Raw genomic sequence first — 18087 nt, 5'->3', positions numbered from 1 at the left:
AATAATCGATCAAATAATTTTTTTATATCGATAGAGAAAAATATCGAATAAAAACATCGATTAAAATTAAATATTTTTAAACAATTTAAATTTTGTGTAACAAAATTATAAAAGTAATAAAATTATAAAATAATTTTGTTACTTAATCAAATATTAACTAGATAACTTTAAATTATCCATATTTTACACAAAAACGACTATAAAATAATTTTAATTATTTTCTTTATAATACATCGAAATAATTTTATTGTATATTACTGCGTGCCTTAATTTTTTTGTATATTACTCGTTACTTGGTCATTATCGATCGATATACCAAAAATTTTTTTGTCGATTAATGAATAGTATAAATTTTAATTAATCGTGTCATAAAAAAAGATTTATACTCAAAACCAAGTACACCGTATGAAAAACTGGTTTATATTATTTATAATTTATGATATCTAGCATATAAAAATATTTTATATAAATTTATTAGACAAAAAAATTCAAACAATTTTTCACTTGTGACATCATGATTAAAGTTAGTTGAAAAGAAGCTTTAAATGTACCATCTTTTAAAAATCATTAACTTCGATGGATGATTTTTTCCAGAATTTTTTTGAACACTAATAAACTAATCGTCACAAAAAAATCAGCTAAAGTTAACAAGACAGGGAGAAACGAATTTTTCCATGAGCACTCGTTGATGAGCGCAACAATTGTTTCCAAAAGGATTTAATAATAAATCCACAATTAACAACTCCACGATATATAAATGCGTTTTAAGGAAGAGTTTAGTAAATGTAAAAACAACGTGACTTCAAGTAGAGATTTTATTGAAATATAAGGAATCTGTACCAGACAGAACTAAAATTACTGTTGAATTTGGATCTACCGGGGTTCACGTATCGTATATGCCTGCGTAATCGCTGCTTTATCGTTTCACGTTTATCGTATAATTGTAGTCGGAATATTTATAAGTACAGAAACAATATCGAGAGAAGGTACGCGCACAGTCTATCTTGAACTTCTAAAGCTAAGAAAAGGATTTTTTTTCTCTATAGAGACCTATAGTTGCAATCTTACGTTTACAACTAGAGGGGAAGGGAGGAAGAGAGGGAATTTCTCTCTTTATCTCTATGTACAATTGATAATTCAATGATTTATATAAGCCATCTTCATGCGCTTCGCTCGCTATGGCGAAGACACGTACAGTATTCGTTCAATTATTTACAATTTTTACAAGAAACACTCTCAATATACAGTGGTACATTACAACAATTTTAATGTATAGTTTATTCTCCTGCATTAATAATTGCAACGAATCTGTCAATCTAATTTTACGCAAATGGCCCCGTTAAAAAAAAGGAAAAAACAGATCTCTTTTTTATTTACACGTTTCCCAAGAAGTCGTCAAATTTTTTTAAAAATTTCTATAAAATCTCATCGGATCTTTAAATTACAATTTTATTGACATGAGTTATCTACCACGATAATCATACTAACGCAAGAGGCATTATGCTGAATGTCCAACTCACTTTCAAATGTGTGTGCGGGGGACACAGTTGCACATACACAGTCTAATTACAACTATATTATATATAAGAATGTAGAAACCTAAAAATCTTTGTGTTAGTCATAATAAATAAGCAACGTATACGTAAATTTAATTAGGGTGTGTGTGTATTTATGTGTGTATAATATAAATGTGTGGCGTGTATGTATTAAATATATATTAAATTATTTCTATATATTTAATATATATTTAATATTATATTATATAGAAATTTTATATTTAACTTAATATAAGAGGATCTATCGCAATGTTCTCTTTTCCGTAGCATGCCATCGCATCACATTTTACCGATGACATTTCTATTACACGATAGAAGCTTTTTGGGAAAATGTTCAAGATGTTTTTCGATTTTACTATATCGGTATGGAAAGAATATACAAATTATTATAAAAATGAATTATTAAAACTCACTCATATTCTTATATTTCCTTTCATTATTCCTCAGGCATATTTCAAGATTTCGCTTGAACTGAAGTCAGTATAATTGTGATCGGAACTCTTCAATCTCTTTCTCAAGTGATTTACTATTTTACATAGTAAAATAGTACCTATAGAAAAGAAAAAAAATTCGAACACGTTATCGAATATCTTCAGAGAAGATCTAGTCTTAATGAAAATGTCTTAAGGAAAATGATTTAAGAAAATAAGAGAATATGAGGAGTAAGTAGAGAGAAAAAAACATACTGTGTCCTAAGCAAAAAGATCGTTTTTTTTTTCAATCCGTAGAGGAAAGAAAAAAGATTTAAAACTATTTCACATTGAGTCGAAACATCACATTATCGCACAAGCCATTTTGATCATAACTTTTTAAGTAACGCTAGCGTCTTCCGTCTCCTCAATTTGGAAATAAAACTTTTTTCGCCGATCATGAAGCAATCTTAAAATTCTGTCGTACAATAGAAAAAGAATAGCATAAAGATAAAATTAACGGGAAAAATTGGTCCAAATTCTTTATGCCAATTTTGAACAATGTTATTGACTATATCACTAGATTACGAAAGCGCATGATGCACAGGGGATGTTCTTTTTGCGGTATTTAACGATCGAAATGTACAAATATAGTTTCACTAAGAAATTAGAAATTATCTTACTGTCGATATATATATATATATATGCAACAGATATACTGCAACGAATGAAAATATTTAATTACAAATGAAGGAAATCGCAAAATCGAGTACAAAGTAATGTATGTCTTGCAACGAATGAAAATATTTAATTACAAATGAAGGAAATCGCAAAATCGAGTACAAAGTAATGCATGTCTTGCCAAATGACTGCAAGTTAGTTTAACGCATCGAAACCGAAAACTAACTGAAATATCGTGGCACAATCTTTCTATGTTAACTAAATATGACATTTCGTGATCATTCGAAATTCTTAATAAAATGCTTATATCTGGCATACGCACATTCGAAATCTAATTTATACCTTTCTTTGCTGACACAGCAAAAAATGGATACATAGTGGGATAAATAGATTATACAAGAGTTTAGAACTATTTTTTTTTTTCCAAAATAATATAATCCGAAACGTTTTCCTCTTTTCTTCTGGAATCGCTTTTCCGTGATATAGTTTTGATATTCTAAAAACGAATTAGAAAAATATTTTTTCTATCTCGTATATAATACACATATGTATCCCGTAGTAGAAACAAAAGTTTTATCTATAGCCTCTTAGTAAAGTTCTAAGAGAAGCAAATAATTAAAACAACTAGAAGACGTAGCATCCATTAATGTTATCTAGATCTTCAGCATGTATGTGGTTAAAATCTATCAAGCGTTTTGAAATATACAAATGTATATTGTAATAATAATTATGACGTGTATTTTCGTTTCATCATATCATTCATATATATCATTACAATATCTTTATAATAAATTTACACAGATTCTGAGTAAAAGTATCTTTCGCAAATGACTTTAAATTTTAAATTTGGCAGAAAAAAATCCTGTACTACTGATCACTCTAGTTTCACTGTTTATTCGAATTTTTTGAGATTTCAATGCATTATATTAGATTTCTGCGCGATGCTCGATTATTATTAATTTTTTCGCGATACTATGATATCATCTTCTTTCAATCATTAGAAAAGTTTAAATTTGCTTGCTACTATAATTACATCCTGACTTAATATCCGGTGTGTGAAAATAATTTATATTTATTTACAATTCAATACAATTCGGAGTAGATATCCCCGATGCAGAGCTATTGATAGATATCATTCTCGAGGGTTCAAAGGGTTTCTTTGGGATCTCTCTCCCGAAAAAAACCTTTTTCAGTCTTGCATTCCCTGATGGTAACGGTTTTCAAATTAACAGTAACGTCCGTGATAAACACTTGATCTGCTACTGGGTTTCTCGCGTGCCAATAATCTGTGCTGGGACTTGTGAGCGGAGCGTAGATTTCCGATTTCGGAATTTCGGTCTGCTTGACGCTTGAAGTGTTATTGTTATTATTGTTATTGTTAATGTTATTATTATGATGTCCGTTTACGACGGTCGGTAACCTATTGTTGTTGGTGTAAGAATCTGTCGGACTTGGTGATTTGTGACCGTTCGCTTTGTCAGCAGTGACTGCCCCGTTCGATTTGTCCTGTTTCTGCTCTGACAAATGCCTCTTTTTCGTTGAGGGTTGTTCTAGAGGTGTATCTATCTGGGGAGACAGCGGTGCCGGCGGTGCACGTGGAAGAGAGGGCGGCGGGCCATGAGGTACGTCAGCTTCAGGACGCTTTTTGTCCTGTACTGCTGGTGCCGGTGTCGTTGGTACCGCCGGAAGAGGTTCTTCCGGCGTCGACTTTACGCTAGAAGACGACGGCCTTCTACCGTTGACTTTGTGACTCTGTACCGATAAAAGGATTCCACTTTTATATCGCCAAGAAAAATGTGAAAAATACTAAGATCCATTTAACATTTGACATTGTTGAGCGCCATACAGTCATTGGTGAGACATTTTCATTCTTCAATAAGTTACTTCAATTCTACAAATGAGCTGTATGTATATCAATCAAAATTGTGATCGCAAGAATATCACAGAAGAATAAAAATGATTCCACTGATGATTGCATGGCGCTCAACAATAATAAATGTTAAATGATTTTCAGTATCGTATTTTGCTAATAAATTATGAAATAATAACACACCAAAATTGATATCACGACCATATGATATCATAACTTATTAGCAAATTATGTTTTCATGTTTAGAAACTTACGTGATAAGATGGCGTTGTAGGATTGTTCTTCAAAGGCAATAACCGAGGAACTTTGCTTGGCGGCGGACTACTATTACCAGTGTTGGGATTGCTCGTGGTAATTGTCACGCCAATCTTGCCAGATTCTTTGCTGAGAACTTCCGCCTTCCTCTTTGTACCCAGTCCTTTGCTGGGCAACAGTGGTATATCCACACTACTATTGGAACTGTCAGAATCGACGCTAAATGTTGACGCCAATTCTGGTGGTGTCGGAGACTCGTGACCGTCCAAGGAACTCGGGAGTGTATCTTCGTCCGGAGCTACTGGGTTTAAACGAGGCGCTGAAGTGCTGCCTGTTGTTGATTCGTCTTGACTGTCTTCACCTACTCTTTCATCTCCACCGGGCTCCTCCTCGACTACCAGATTAGCTAATACTTGTTCCTGAAAATAAAAGGTCGGTTATTATCGATTATAAATCATTTAAAAGAAGAACACGTCTCTCTAATCCAACATTATCATCTTATTAATTTTTTATCTTAAAAATGAGAAAAAATATTTTACGACTAACTATACTTGCTTAATGAGAAAATGATTCTGTATAAAAATCTTTTGACGTGATAGCATCTTTGAATTTGACGCACGAATTGACAAATATATATATGTATAAATAACAGATGTATAGATGCATTTACACATTATAAAAAAGGTATTTAACAAAGGTATTTAATAAAGCTTTATGTTTGGGAAGTATTTGAGAAATTTCTCTTTTTTTAGAAACATATAAACTTGTTAATTTCTTTGAATTTAAAAAATTTTTTTTTTTAGGAAATGTTCAATCGAACGCGATAAAAGTAACAGAAGATAAAATGAGATTTATACAAATCATCATTATAAATTACGCATATGATAAAATCAACAATGTTAGCAAAATTAATTTAACTTGATTAACTTTATCTTTAATACAATTTTATCAAAATCAATCGTAATTTATTTAGAATTGAATTAAATAAAATGCACGAAAGTATATAAATAATATATTGTTTTTACATTATATCTGGTATCCCTTCGCCTTGGTCTTCTGGTAGATACATCTCCGCCTCTCTGGCTTTCCTCATACAGCTCGATTAATCTGACATCTAAAATATTTTCTTCCGGTTCCCATGTGTTATATCTGAAATAACGCGAAAAGTTGCATAATGCGTATTCCAATCACAAACTTTACATATTTCAAATATTCTCTGACAGATTTTATACTCACTTCTTGCTCCATCCCTTCCATTTGACAAAATATTCGATTTTGCCCTAAAAAAAAAAGAAATATACGATAAATATTATTAATTTTACTAATATAATTATACATTGATGATAAATATGATAAACATTATTGCATATCGAGTAACATGCGAAAAAGCGTATTATCGTCGTACAATTGTCTATTCATGCCATGTTCGACGATTTAAATTAATTGATAAATAATATATTTCTAAAAATTTCAAATACATTTCTCTGTAAAAGATTAAAAAGTATAAATGACAATTAATATGGCTAACGAGAATAAAAGTATTTCGCATTTTTCTACATTATAAGAGCAAGAACGAGAAAAAAATTTCAAGCGAGAGATGTGTTTTTAGTTTTTTATATTTTGTAGCATCACTGTATACGATATTCGACATCAAACTGTCAAACATTATTCCTCCAATTAACCGTCATTGGCAAAATGTATAATAGCGCATTAATTATTTTTACTCCTATAATTAAATGTATCATTATCCGGCACATAAACTACGTCAGAAGTGGATCGTTATGTCGTCCACGTGTTGCGCGCTTCGTTTGCACCGTGTGCACATCCGAGTAGATCGTTTACTGATAAGATCTGCCAATCGGGGAAAGCAGATTCACTTATCAGTATGTGTAATTATAGCTATTATGGCACGATAATTAATTGCAACGCGAGAGGCGCGCCGTTACATCGATCGTCCCGTACGATTTTTCAACGATCGCCGGGCAGATAGAACCAGGTGATTGGTGAAAGCCGTTGACCATTCGCTGTCAGCGGTAACATTTTACGCTGTAAAATTGGGTCGATTGCGCGCGGAAATAAACAGACAGATATAGAATGTGTTTGTTTATATTCCGGAAATCAATGGATCTCCTGATAACATGGAGTAAAGGTACGAAAGGAGGATAGACGATATATAAATACTGATGATAAAGAATAAATGATAAAGAAATCGGATGTTGAACTTAGTAATCTCGACCCTAAAATTTCTATTTTATTTTTTCCAATTTTTCAAATTAACTTTCTTGATATTAATTTCTCTTTTTTTAATTTAGCTAAATCGTCTTTCTTCTTTTCCCGAGATCATATCAAAGAAATATGTATCAAATAAATTGATACGTATCAGAGAAATTTTGCTGGGTCAAGATTGACCCAGGTTGTCCGAGAATTGAAAGCAAATTAAAATGCATCAATTTTGCAATTTTTTTCTTTTGTAAAACACAAATTTATATTTTGCGCTAAAATGCATCAATTTATATTTTGCGCTAAAATGCATCAATTTTGCAATTTTTTTCTTTTGTAAAACACAAATTTATATTTTGCGCTAGTAAGATGCGAAATTTTCATCAGCTTCAAGAGAAATTAATCAAACTGGTTAGCTGTAGACAGAGGACATAAATTTTCATGCGATACCAGATAAATCTTTAAATAAATCTCAAACAACTCGGGATTTAATTCAATAAACCCTTCGTGTAATAAACACTCTCCCCCTCCCTTCTAAAGATGAATCCCCTTATTTAATTTACACGATATTGCCTCGATATTTACGTAATTCTGAAACGCGAGAAAGAGAGATCGCATGAATTTTCGAATCCATCTCGCGACACACGGTCGATAGCACGGTCGGCTATGCCGATGTTCATGGGTAGCGGCTCACCCATTGGCCTACGGCCAACGACAGAAACGGCACGCCGGCCCATCGCGATGCGCAGGCTGCGTGACAGTTGGAAAACAATGACACACGCGAGAGATAGGACGTCGCGAAACGGCAGGAATGAAGCATCCATCCGCGAGCCCGATCGACGATGTGATCGACAATGTGATGGCGCGAGAGCAGGTTGTCATCCTTTCGCGACGCGATATTGTTATATGTCGATATTAGTACAACAATCGTATCGTCGATTCGCGAGAGTGAATGCTCTCTGTAACATTTTACACGACTCATTTAGTAGATTTATTCGATTTGACACAATCGGACGGTGAAACAATTTCGCGTAATATATTGTACGAATCAAGCACCTCGCGTAAAAAACAAAGAATTTTTCACGAATGTTGAATAAAATCGGTTTTTCCCAATTAATTTGTTGAAATTCTAAATATGTGCAGCTTGTTAACATCTTCAATATTCGAATATATGTCCAGAATGTACCTTTATTTTAGCGCAATTATATTGTTTTTCATTTTATTTTAAGACATTTTGATATTAATCTTTTCGGATTAAAAACATCATCATCGTAGCATTATTTCTTGTTTTTCGTTCTCATTTGCGTGCATTAATTCTTCGTAACTCTAAACTTTCATAAATAAACTATATTTAATCGTATGCGTCCGATTAATAGTCATTATTATTCTTATTATCATATTTACAATATAATTCATGAAATTATATTAATTATGCATTATTATGAATTTATATCTTTTTTCCGAGTAAAATAAACTAATGTCCTGAAACATATAGAGTATCCTAGAATTCTATGAAAATCCTTTCAACAGTATATTCTCTATTTTCGCTAAGGACGAATTTGACATCTTCAAATTAGCCAAAAAATCTACTATTAAAAGAATATGATATAAGAATATTTTGGTGGTTTTGAGACTCTATAGATATAGTTTCCATAGATTTTCCATGAATCGGAAAGAACTTTAGGAATTATGTTTGCGAATTGTTTCGGAACTATACAGCGTGTTGCGTAGAGAAATACGCCACTAGTTGCTACCAGCTGATCGCCATACGGAGCCTTTCTCCTATCCGTCAGCGAGTTTACCATTGTCCGCCTCCGGGAACTCCCGTTAACCAGAAGCATATAGTCGGTGTCAGAATGGTAGAGATTACTTTTTCTTTAGTAGCACAATCTACAAATTTACTCTTGTATATGGAAAGATGATAACTATAGCCATTAATGTGTCAAATATATTCTACAAATGCATTAATGTATATAAAGTAAAACTAGGATTGCCACAAATATAAAACAAAATTATCATACATTTTAACATTTTAATTATTATTATCACAGTATTAATTAGCATCTATACAAGAATAAATATATAGAGGGGTTGAAAGAAAATACATTTCAAGTACATGTATAAACGCATATGATGCACATATAAATAAACATTTTTTTTTACATCATGCATGTGCACAAAGAGTGTGCATTGTCAAAGCATTAATTTAGCAAATATAATTAATTATTATAAATACAAAGTCGCGGGTCCAAAGCACATACAGTTATACATATATATATAAGTTTTCCCCTGCGGCGATAGAAACCACAGCGCAAAAGTTTACTAACATCTGTTTCTGTAACATTACCTGAATGTAGTTTTTTCCCCGATTGAAGTTAATAAATGATTGTTATTTTCGATTGCTAATATTTCAAGAGAAATTAAATTAAATTATTTTTCTTGTCAGTTAAAGAGTTACGGAGTAAAATTAAGCGATATGAATTATATCAGAGACAAAGTTTTCACTATAAAAGTTGAGAAAATAAATGTATAATAAACAATTGCTTTAGACGAGAACCGCATTGAAAATGCACGACTGACGTTTATTATTATTTTTGGATCTCTCCTTATTTTATATTTTTATTTTATCACTTTTAAATGTAAATTTAAATTTGAATTTTTGCTCTTATTTTATTGTAATTTATTTCTAAGTATGTATTTGTAACGAGAATTCTATTTCTTTCTCTTTATCATTACACATAAATGGATTTATACAGTGTGTATTCTTTTCTCTTTTTGTTACTTTCTATTTTTTTCCTGCATCAAGGAAACATACCACGCAAAGTTCTGCGATATCAAGGACCGACAGTGATTAGATATGCCATACATATACATGCATGCATACATATGTAGACATATATTTATATGTATTCTAGAAATGTTATGTTATTTTTTAAATTCATCGATTCACAAGTTTATTCGCGATTTTTATATATTGCGAAATATTTTATCGCTGAAAACATAAATACATAATAAAATCATTGGCACGTAACAATTAAGTAAGAATTAATCTCGAGGAAATTTATTTTCTGCTCCTTCTCTCTTTCTCAAGAAATGCACAATTTTATCATTTTTTTTCTCGTGAATATGCGTGTCGCGATGTAAGCGGCGTCAAAATAGGAGGCACAGAATCGCGTTTACGCGGTTTTGTTCGCGGGAGCGAATCGATAATCTTGCCAATGGCAGAATTAATCGATCGGTGGTCGATGTTTGCGCTCCTCGAGATTCAATAAATGCATACGCGAGAAAACAGACCCGTACCCGTTAGCGTACTTAATGAGTCTGACGTCGCGAAACGCGGCGCGCTTCGTATCGCGCCAGCCGAGGAGCTGTCAGAGAGAAAGAGAGAAAGATAAGAAGATGCATGGAGGGAGGATAGAGAGGCGGTAACAGGGGCGCGCAGACGGATTCCGCCTGGTGGCGCCATCTGGGAGCGGCAGCTCCAAACTAACGATACTAACCCGCTTTTCCCTCTTCTTCGTGATGCGTTCCGCGGCGTAAACTCTGTCGCCTAGTTCCATGGCTGTCGTGTGAATCTTTAATCTCGATATTCCGGACGAGCGCGAAGATGTCCTCTGATCCTCAGTCCGTGGCTGTGTATTGCGCGTGATATCCTAGGAAACACCATATGTAGCGGTACGCGCCGGCGACAGATCAATCACGCACGCACACAAACACACATTCCCCGGAAGTCGAGAAAGAGAGAGAGAGAGAGAGATCACAGTGCGCGTAATATCGCGAAACGATCGGTCTCCTCCGGCCGGTCGCACCTTTCAAACGGAAGGCACAGACACCGGCATGCGCCGCGAGTGGAGACGCGAGACACGTGCGCGATTAACCACGTGGTACGATCGTATCTAGGGTCGTATCTCGAGTCGGCGATCGAGTCAGTCGATTCGCATCCTCGTGTCGCGCGTCGTCGTGTCTTGTCCGATCGGTCGCGTTGTTTTGCAAGAACGTGGCATCCTCTAACGATCGGTTTCGAAGAGACAAACTTCCAAAGGGTTATGTTATTTCAGCGATAGAAACGAAGATGAAGAAACGAAGAAGGAAACGGCCAGGCGCGCGATGTTTTTCGAAAGGCCAGTAGCCGCATCGAGCACTGTGAAGTCGGAGCGTTCCGTCAAAAGAGAGAGACAGATAGATAGATAGATAGAGAGAGAGAGAGAGAGAGAGAATCCAACGGGTGGCGTTCGCGGACGCGTTGCCGACACGCACGGCGTGTCTTCTCGATCGCGCGGTCGGCTTTTCGCTCGCTGCGCGCGGGCGCGCGCGTTTCGATAAATACCGGCGTGATGACGGCACGACGCACACGTTTCCCGCAGTCGTCGGTACTGTTGCCTGCTGCCGTCGCCGCTGTCGTCCGTGGTCGCCGCGCCGTTCGGGCGAGATCGGCCCGCTCGCCGCGTGACGTCAGCGATTCCCCCTCACGTCGTAAACACCAAACATGGCCGTCGTACGAATATACGCTGGTCGAGTGCGTCCCAAGCTGAAGGCGTAAAACTGCCGCAATACGGACTGTCGCGGGCCGCGGTTACGCGCGGGTAACGCGCGACGGCGCTCACGGGCCCCACGACGTACGCACGGTGAGCCCGGATGACGAATATTCGTGGACCGGAGCGATCGACTCGCGGCGTCCAACGCACTCTACGGATCGAGGCCGACTAGAGCCGAGGTCTGCCGAACTCCCCTCGCAAGCCTAGTGGATTCGCCCAAGCCGCTCGAGGTTAGGGGAAGGAGAGGGGGTAGAGAGGCAGAGAAAGAGCGCGACAGGGGAAGGGAGAGGCTCTCAACGGTACGTGCACCGTGAGCCGTGTGAAAGAGAGAGAGAGAGAGGGAGAGGAGAGAGAGAGAGAGAAAGGGAGAGAACGAGAACGCGATTGAATTGACCGAAGACGAGGGGAAAAGGAAGAGTAAGCGCAATGGAGGTAGAAAAGAGAGACGGCGCGACTAGGAGCGCCGTCCTCGGAACAAGAAAGCCGTCTGCCTGGCCTGCTTGTTTGCCTGCCTGTCCTGTTTGCTTGCCCGCTAGCCTGCCGCCTGCCTGCCTGCCTGCCTGCCAACCAGCCAGCCAGCCAGCCAACCAGCCAGCCACCCCAAGTTCCCTTCTAGGTACGTGTATGCATGCGTTTGTGTACGAGGGCAGTCGATGCGCGACGTTGCCAAATTTGTTTCGTCGATAGCACCGCACCGCAAATGTCACTGGTGTACCACCGCGACGATGCTCGCGAATCCGTACGCGGCGACGCCAGCAGCCTCGCCGCGATTTTCCGACCTCCGACTCGGCGAGTCGAAATCGATCGACGACGACGACGATGACGCTCGCTCTCTCTTTCTGTCGGAGCAAACGCGCGCGCGTCCACTCCTCTCCTCGGGCGGCCTCACCGCGCCGTACCAGTCGTACGCGTATTCGCGCCTACGACATCCGGCAACGTTGCATCCTCCTGCGACGTTCTGTCACACACTGTACTCGAGTCGCATATACACGCACGTACACTGGCACGCAGCAGCGGTTCGTACATACGTACACGTATATACGCGCACACTTATACGTATATATATGTTATTACACATAAATATATACATATATACATGTATATATACCTATATATATGTATACATGTAACAGGCACTGCATCCTACCTGCGACAGCGAGGCTGTGCACTGCTCTTGAGAAGGAACGAAAGCAAATGTCGTCGCGGACACGCCGAGAAAGACGGGGAAGCGCGTACACCGGACACATACACGCAAGCGCACACACAGTACGGCACTTCTCTCCCTGTCTCGTGAAAACGCGTGCTACCTCAACGGATTCCGAAACGAGAGTGGCTCTCCTGCGCCGACGAGCGCACAGGGAGAGCGCGCGCGACAAGGACGGAGCGGGTGTATCGCGCGAGCGCGAGCGAGACGCCGGAAGCGACAATGAGGGGGGAATCGTCTTCTCCGTCCTCGGTGTAAATAGCGGGATAAAAAACTCGCGACGAGGGCGCCCGATTGGCGGAGCTCTCGAGGCGCCACCGTTGGTCCCGAACCCCGTTCGCCGAGGTGCCCAATCGGCGCCTGGCACGGCCCACGTCGGATTCCCCTTCGCTCGTCGAGAAGGCGGGCATTACCGGCGAGCCCATCGGCCACGCTCGGACTCTCCAACCCTCCTCCCCACTCTCCCCCGAATCCTCGCGCTCCTCGTCGAGTCTCTCTCTCTCTCTCTCTCCCTCGCCGAGAGAGTCTCTCTCCCCCTCTCCTCGTACCGGAAGAGAGACGGAGGTAGAGCGCGCGTCCCCCTTCCCTCGCGCTCTCCTCGTCCTGGCGCGGAGAACCCGAATAGCGGAGCGCGCTACCGCGGTGGTTCTCTCTTCCCGTCGCCGAACGACCGTGTAAAGTCGTACGATGCAAAGGGCGGGCACGTAGACGAGGGACGCGGGCGGGCGACGCGCGGGGACGTTGTATATACGGGCCGCGCTTACGTGTAAGCGTGCGTCTATGTGAGAGCGCGTGCGCGCGCGCATACACGCACACACGGCCGCGTCGCGTCCTCCTTCCCCGTGCGCGGCCCCACGTCGGTGGCCGCCGACCACCGTCGGTATTGAAATATCCTGGCCCTGGAGAGCCAAGTAGCCGTGCGGCGATGCCGCTTCTTCCTACGTAACCATTACCGCGCGCGTGATTCTCCTCTCTCGCGCTCTCGCTCCGCTCATTGTCGTCTCTCTCCTTCTCTCCCTTCTCTTCCCTTTTCTCGTTCTCTTTGTGCTCGTACTTCGCGGCCCCTCGCTATCCTCCTCTTCCTCCTCCCCTCTGTATTCGCCTGTCGTCTCTCTCGCGCGAGCTTCGCGAGCGACTCGTACCCTCTTTCAGGAGCTGGCGCGATTCCCTCTCGCCCTCCGCTTCTCCCCTTCGTCCGCTTTTTCTACTCGGGTCTCCCCCTCGTGTCGGTGGAAGCTCGCCTCCCTTCGGAGAGCGCAATCAATCGCCATGCACGAAACGCTGCGCAACCCCGCGAGCGATGCGTAAGTTGGAAAACGCGCCAGAAACGCGCGTTACACGGGCACTTTCGGGCCGCCGCGCCGCGTCACACACGACGGCGGCATCGAATTGCGCAACTCTAGGATACGCTCCAAGTAGTAGTTCACATAGATGGCGCGTATCGTGGGTACGCGCAATCGGCCCCTTTCCCTTCCTTCATCCCGACGGGCCGGTGCTCCTCTTTGTTCTTCCTCGACGAAGGTTGACACCCGCTGCCACCGCCGTCATACATGTCGCGGTATCCGTCGTGGTCTCTTAATACGAGGCGTTATTTTCTCTTCGTCTTTCTCGTATCTGTCGCGATGTTGCAGCTGATTCAATTACAGAGGAATAAACTCGGATTTTATACGGATACAGCTGTAAATGCAGTCTCTCATTTGAAATATATCAAATTACGATTGCGACATATCGGAGCTTGTAGCTTTGATTCTTTTGTATGAATTGCATCAAATACGATTAATCTTTGATCTTGCCATCTCCTTCTAGAAATTGTAAAAATGAAATATACAAGTATCTTGCAACATTATTTTCTGAAAAATTAAAAATATGTATATACATATAATATATATAATAATAACACTTATAGAAATGTTTAATAGTCGTAAAATGGTCAATCTTAAAATATTCTATATCGTTCGAAAATTCACACAATACTCTACAGTTGAAATCTAACAATAGGTCTTGATAGATTCTTGGAAATTTGTCGTTTAATTATTGTCAAACTATAGTCAATTTAATTTTCCGAAATTATAATTGTACAACAAATTATAAGAAGTATTTAAAATAATCTCCATCGTTAAACACACTGGCATCAATTATTGTCTTATGCGTTAATTACATTGCATGTATGTTGAATACGTACTTGTAATTCATCAGCTGATTTGATGTTTTACAAAGATATTTTAGAGTTGCGAAACAAATGCGGCAATACTCCATCAATCAACTATATATCTAAATACACGCTAAAAATTAAGTCGGGTATGATTTTAAATTTCACAGACAACAAATTTATGTTCAGATTTTTTTCTCTCGTATTTGACGTGTGAAATATACCGGTAATTTGTGACAGTATTTTAGAAACATCGTTTTCTCTTATTTAACTTAACTCATTTAATCCGCTTAACTTATTGCAGTGCAGGGATTAAATCGGTTCATCGTTATTTATATTAATTTGACAAGCGCAAAATTTGTGTGCCATGTTACTTGACAGATTTACATACATTCGTAAGCATGCTTTTCAAATTTTCAGTTTGAGCAGTCAATCGATGCAACTGTGTTTAAAATAACCATGAAAAGAAAAAGAATCTCTTTCTCTTTCTCTCTCAGGAATAAATTAAAGAAAGAAACAAAACAGTTTGCGCGATAACAACAGCAATAACTTGACTGCGATTCTATATTTCAAATAAGTTGTTCCAAATATATTTAAATTAATCAATTTACCGTCGTTAATCATAGCAGTTATAATATATATGAGCGACTTGACAAATTGCTCCTTTACAATAATCAGTTTGCGTTGCCGATTCACAATTATTTATTAATTTTACAAACAAACAAATGTGTAAAATGTATACCATATATATCATGATATATCTGCTTCTTTGATACAATAGCTTTTCCTGCATTAGAATCTCATACTTTTTTTCGAAAGTAATAGAAAACACGTGTAACGGAGTAACTGAAAACACGCAGGCTATATTGTTTTTTATTTTAAAAGACACGTCATACGTGCAAGAGCCTAATAATATCCAATTCTAATTCCATTAGCTCGCATTTATAACGCATATGCAAGTGTTGTCGAATAGCAATTTCATAAAAAAATCCAATTGTTGTTTCGCGCTCACTTTGGTGTTCTTTCCTTCTTGCTCGCTTCATACCTCGATCTTTTCCATCCTAAATGCGGAAAATACAAAAAAATGCAGCGTACTAAAACGAACAAATGTGACTATTTTTATCGCGAATCGATATCGTTGAAAAATCGCGTAACGTAAACGCACTGTAAAGGTTTTGCCTTCGTGTCTGGGAGCGAGAGAGGCCCTGACACGCTTCTGCCGCGAGCGACGTCGATGGCGCGGCGCGTTGCTACGCCCGGCCGTTCGTCGCCAAAAGTGGCCATTTAATATCTCGGGAACGGCGCGAGATATCGAAACGAGACTTTCGCCGGACGATTCCTTACCGTTTGTCATGCTCATTTATTTGGGCGCGGACCCAATCGCGTCGGTGGTTTCCGCGTGAACGACGTCTCGAGGTTTGCGCTTCGAGACGGGGCGCATGCGCGTTACGGAGAACCTAACGATGATTTTTTCCGAATTTTCGCTCGACAACACGTGGTGGACGAAGTATAACGATTATGTCACGTTCAATCCGCGTATTTAGGTATTTTGTTAAGATATAATTAATTTTGACAGATTGTCGCGCAAAAATAGCGTTTTAGTGACAATTATACGTAAGATAATATGTTATATCTACTCTTATGCAAAAGATTTCATATTTATAATAGAGGAAAATTATATATACCGTTTATAAAATTCGTCGCTACAAATTCTAATTTGATACATGCTAAAATTCCGAAATAACATATTCCATGCCTCTCTTATAAATCTTTCATGAAGAGCTTTTTCCCCTTGTTCTTTCCTCTCTCTCTTTTTCTGAAATTCATTTCTTTCCAAATCCGCTTGTGAATGAAGGATAAAGGGTGATTTGCTGGTCGGCAAATAAATTTTTCGAAATATTATATTTGAAATGCCATTAAAATCTTTTATGATTATTAATTTATTTTGTTTTTAACGTTTAATGCGAATTAGATAAAACTAATGATTTTTGAGTCGCCGAAACGAATTCTCATCGAGAAAGTATTCTTCCTACATCGGCCAATTCATCGGCATAACGAAGAACACGTGCGATTATTTGCTCGCCGGACTGTACCAGTACCAGCTACACGAGCTGCTCGAAGAGAAATAAACGAAACTCGCCGACAGTTATACCTTCAACCGCTTCAACCTATGCTTTTCCAACGAATTATCGATTTATCGTCAGATTCTTCTCGCTCTTATGCGAACTCGTGCTTTCACGTTGCGTCGATCGATGTGCGTGTGTCGGATCGTCCTACGCAGTCGCGAAACTTTCATCATGTAAAATTGTGCAGCTCTTACACATAACGGCAACACGAAAAACTGCATATTTCTGAGAAAAATAATCGATCGATTGCAGTAAAACGCGATAAATTAAAAGATAAAATTTTATTCAGAGATTTTGATTTTTGTCAAGTCAAATATTACACGCGAAAAATATATAATTAATTCGATTAATTGTCTTGCTATGAAAAATTTTTATAGCGGTTTTCGTCGGACGTTTATACACAAAAAGCTATCATTTCTTTGTGCACGTAGAGATATTGACAATGATTCATTTCTAAACAATTATAACATTATTGTTTTTTAATATTTTTTCCTTTTGATTTACGATTATGTCTTAATTTATATTTAATTAGACATTGATAAAATGTGATAAAACATTGATAAATTATGATAACACATGATAAAACATTTCTACATGAGGGAAGTACTTTATCTCTTTCTTTCTTTTTTCCTCTATCTCTCTTTCTTTTATAATTAAAAAGGCGTTTTTCTATGCTATACACAATGATGGTATGTTTTAATTGGATTTACTATCGATAAATAAAATTAAAAACAAATAATCTATTGCTCAGAAAAGAAATTTAAATGAATCGTGAAATAAAACAATTAAAGCAAGAGTTTCACATACGAAAAGTTCATGTGGTTTGGACGAAATTAATAACCGGAAGGAAATATTCGAGCGAAAATAGTACATTTTGCAAACAGAAGAAATAATTGTTTCTTTCGCACAAATGTTTTCGCACAAATGTATACGTCTAATTTGCAAATTTAAACACTCAAGCAAGGAATTCAAGCTTCTTGATCATTCGCAATAATTATCAAGACTTCTGTTTCCGTAGTCATATTAATATATAATTATAATATATAATTATAACGTCAGAAATCAGAAATAATATCAATCT

General features: G+C 38.3%; 1 protein-coding gene across 2 annotated transcripts; it reads right to left on the bottom strand.

The window, feature by feature from the left end:
- Positions 1 to 797: 797 nt before the first annotated feature.
- LOC145967850 (polycomb group protein Pc) lies at positions 798 to 12831 on the bottom strand. 2 transcript variants are annotated; one of them, XM_083092861.1, is made up of 6 exons: positions 12675 to 12831; positions 10493 to 10645; positions 6009 to 6052; positions 5798 to 5921; positions 4772 to 5191; positions 798 to 4399 (listed from the first exon to the last, which is right to left on the bottom strand). In XM_083092861.1, exons 2-6 carry the CDS (start codon positions 10550 to 10552, stop codon positions 3794 to 3796), a joined length of 1254 nt encoding a protein of 417 aa, XP_082948987.1. In that variant the 5' UTR covers positions 10553 to 10645; positions 12675 to 12831; the 3' UTR covers positions 798 to 3793. The 2 variants fall into 2 exon arrangements, with proteins under 2 accessions (XP_082948987.1, XP_082948988.1); XM_083092862.1 differs by lacking the exon at positions 12675 to 12831 and adding an exon at positions 11320 to 12133.
- Between the last annotated feature and the right edge of the window lie 5256 nt (positions 12832 to 18087).

The sequence above is a fragment of the Camponotus vicinus genome, unplaced genomic scaffold, assembly GCF_025532165.1.
Source record: "Camponotus vicinus isolate PSW18456_S1 unplaced genomic scaffold, iyCamVici1.0 SCAF_3, whole genome shotgun sequence".
NCBI classification, from domain to species: domain Eukaryota; kingdom Metazoa; phylum Arthropoda; class Insecta; order Hymenoptera; family Formicidae; genus Camponotus; species Camponotus vicinus.
The sequence above is the reverse complement of the archived record's forward strand: the minus strand, read 5'-3'. Positions and strand labels throughout refer to the sequence as shown.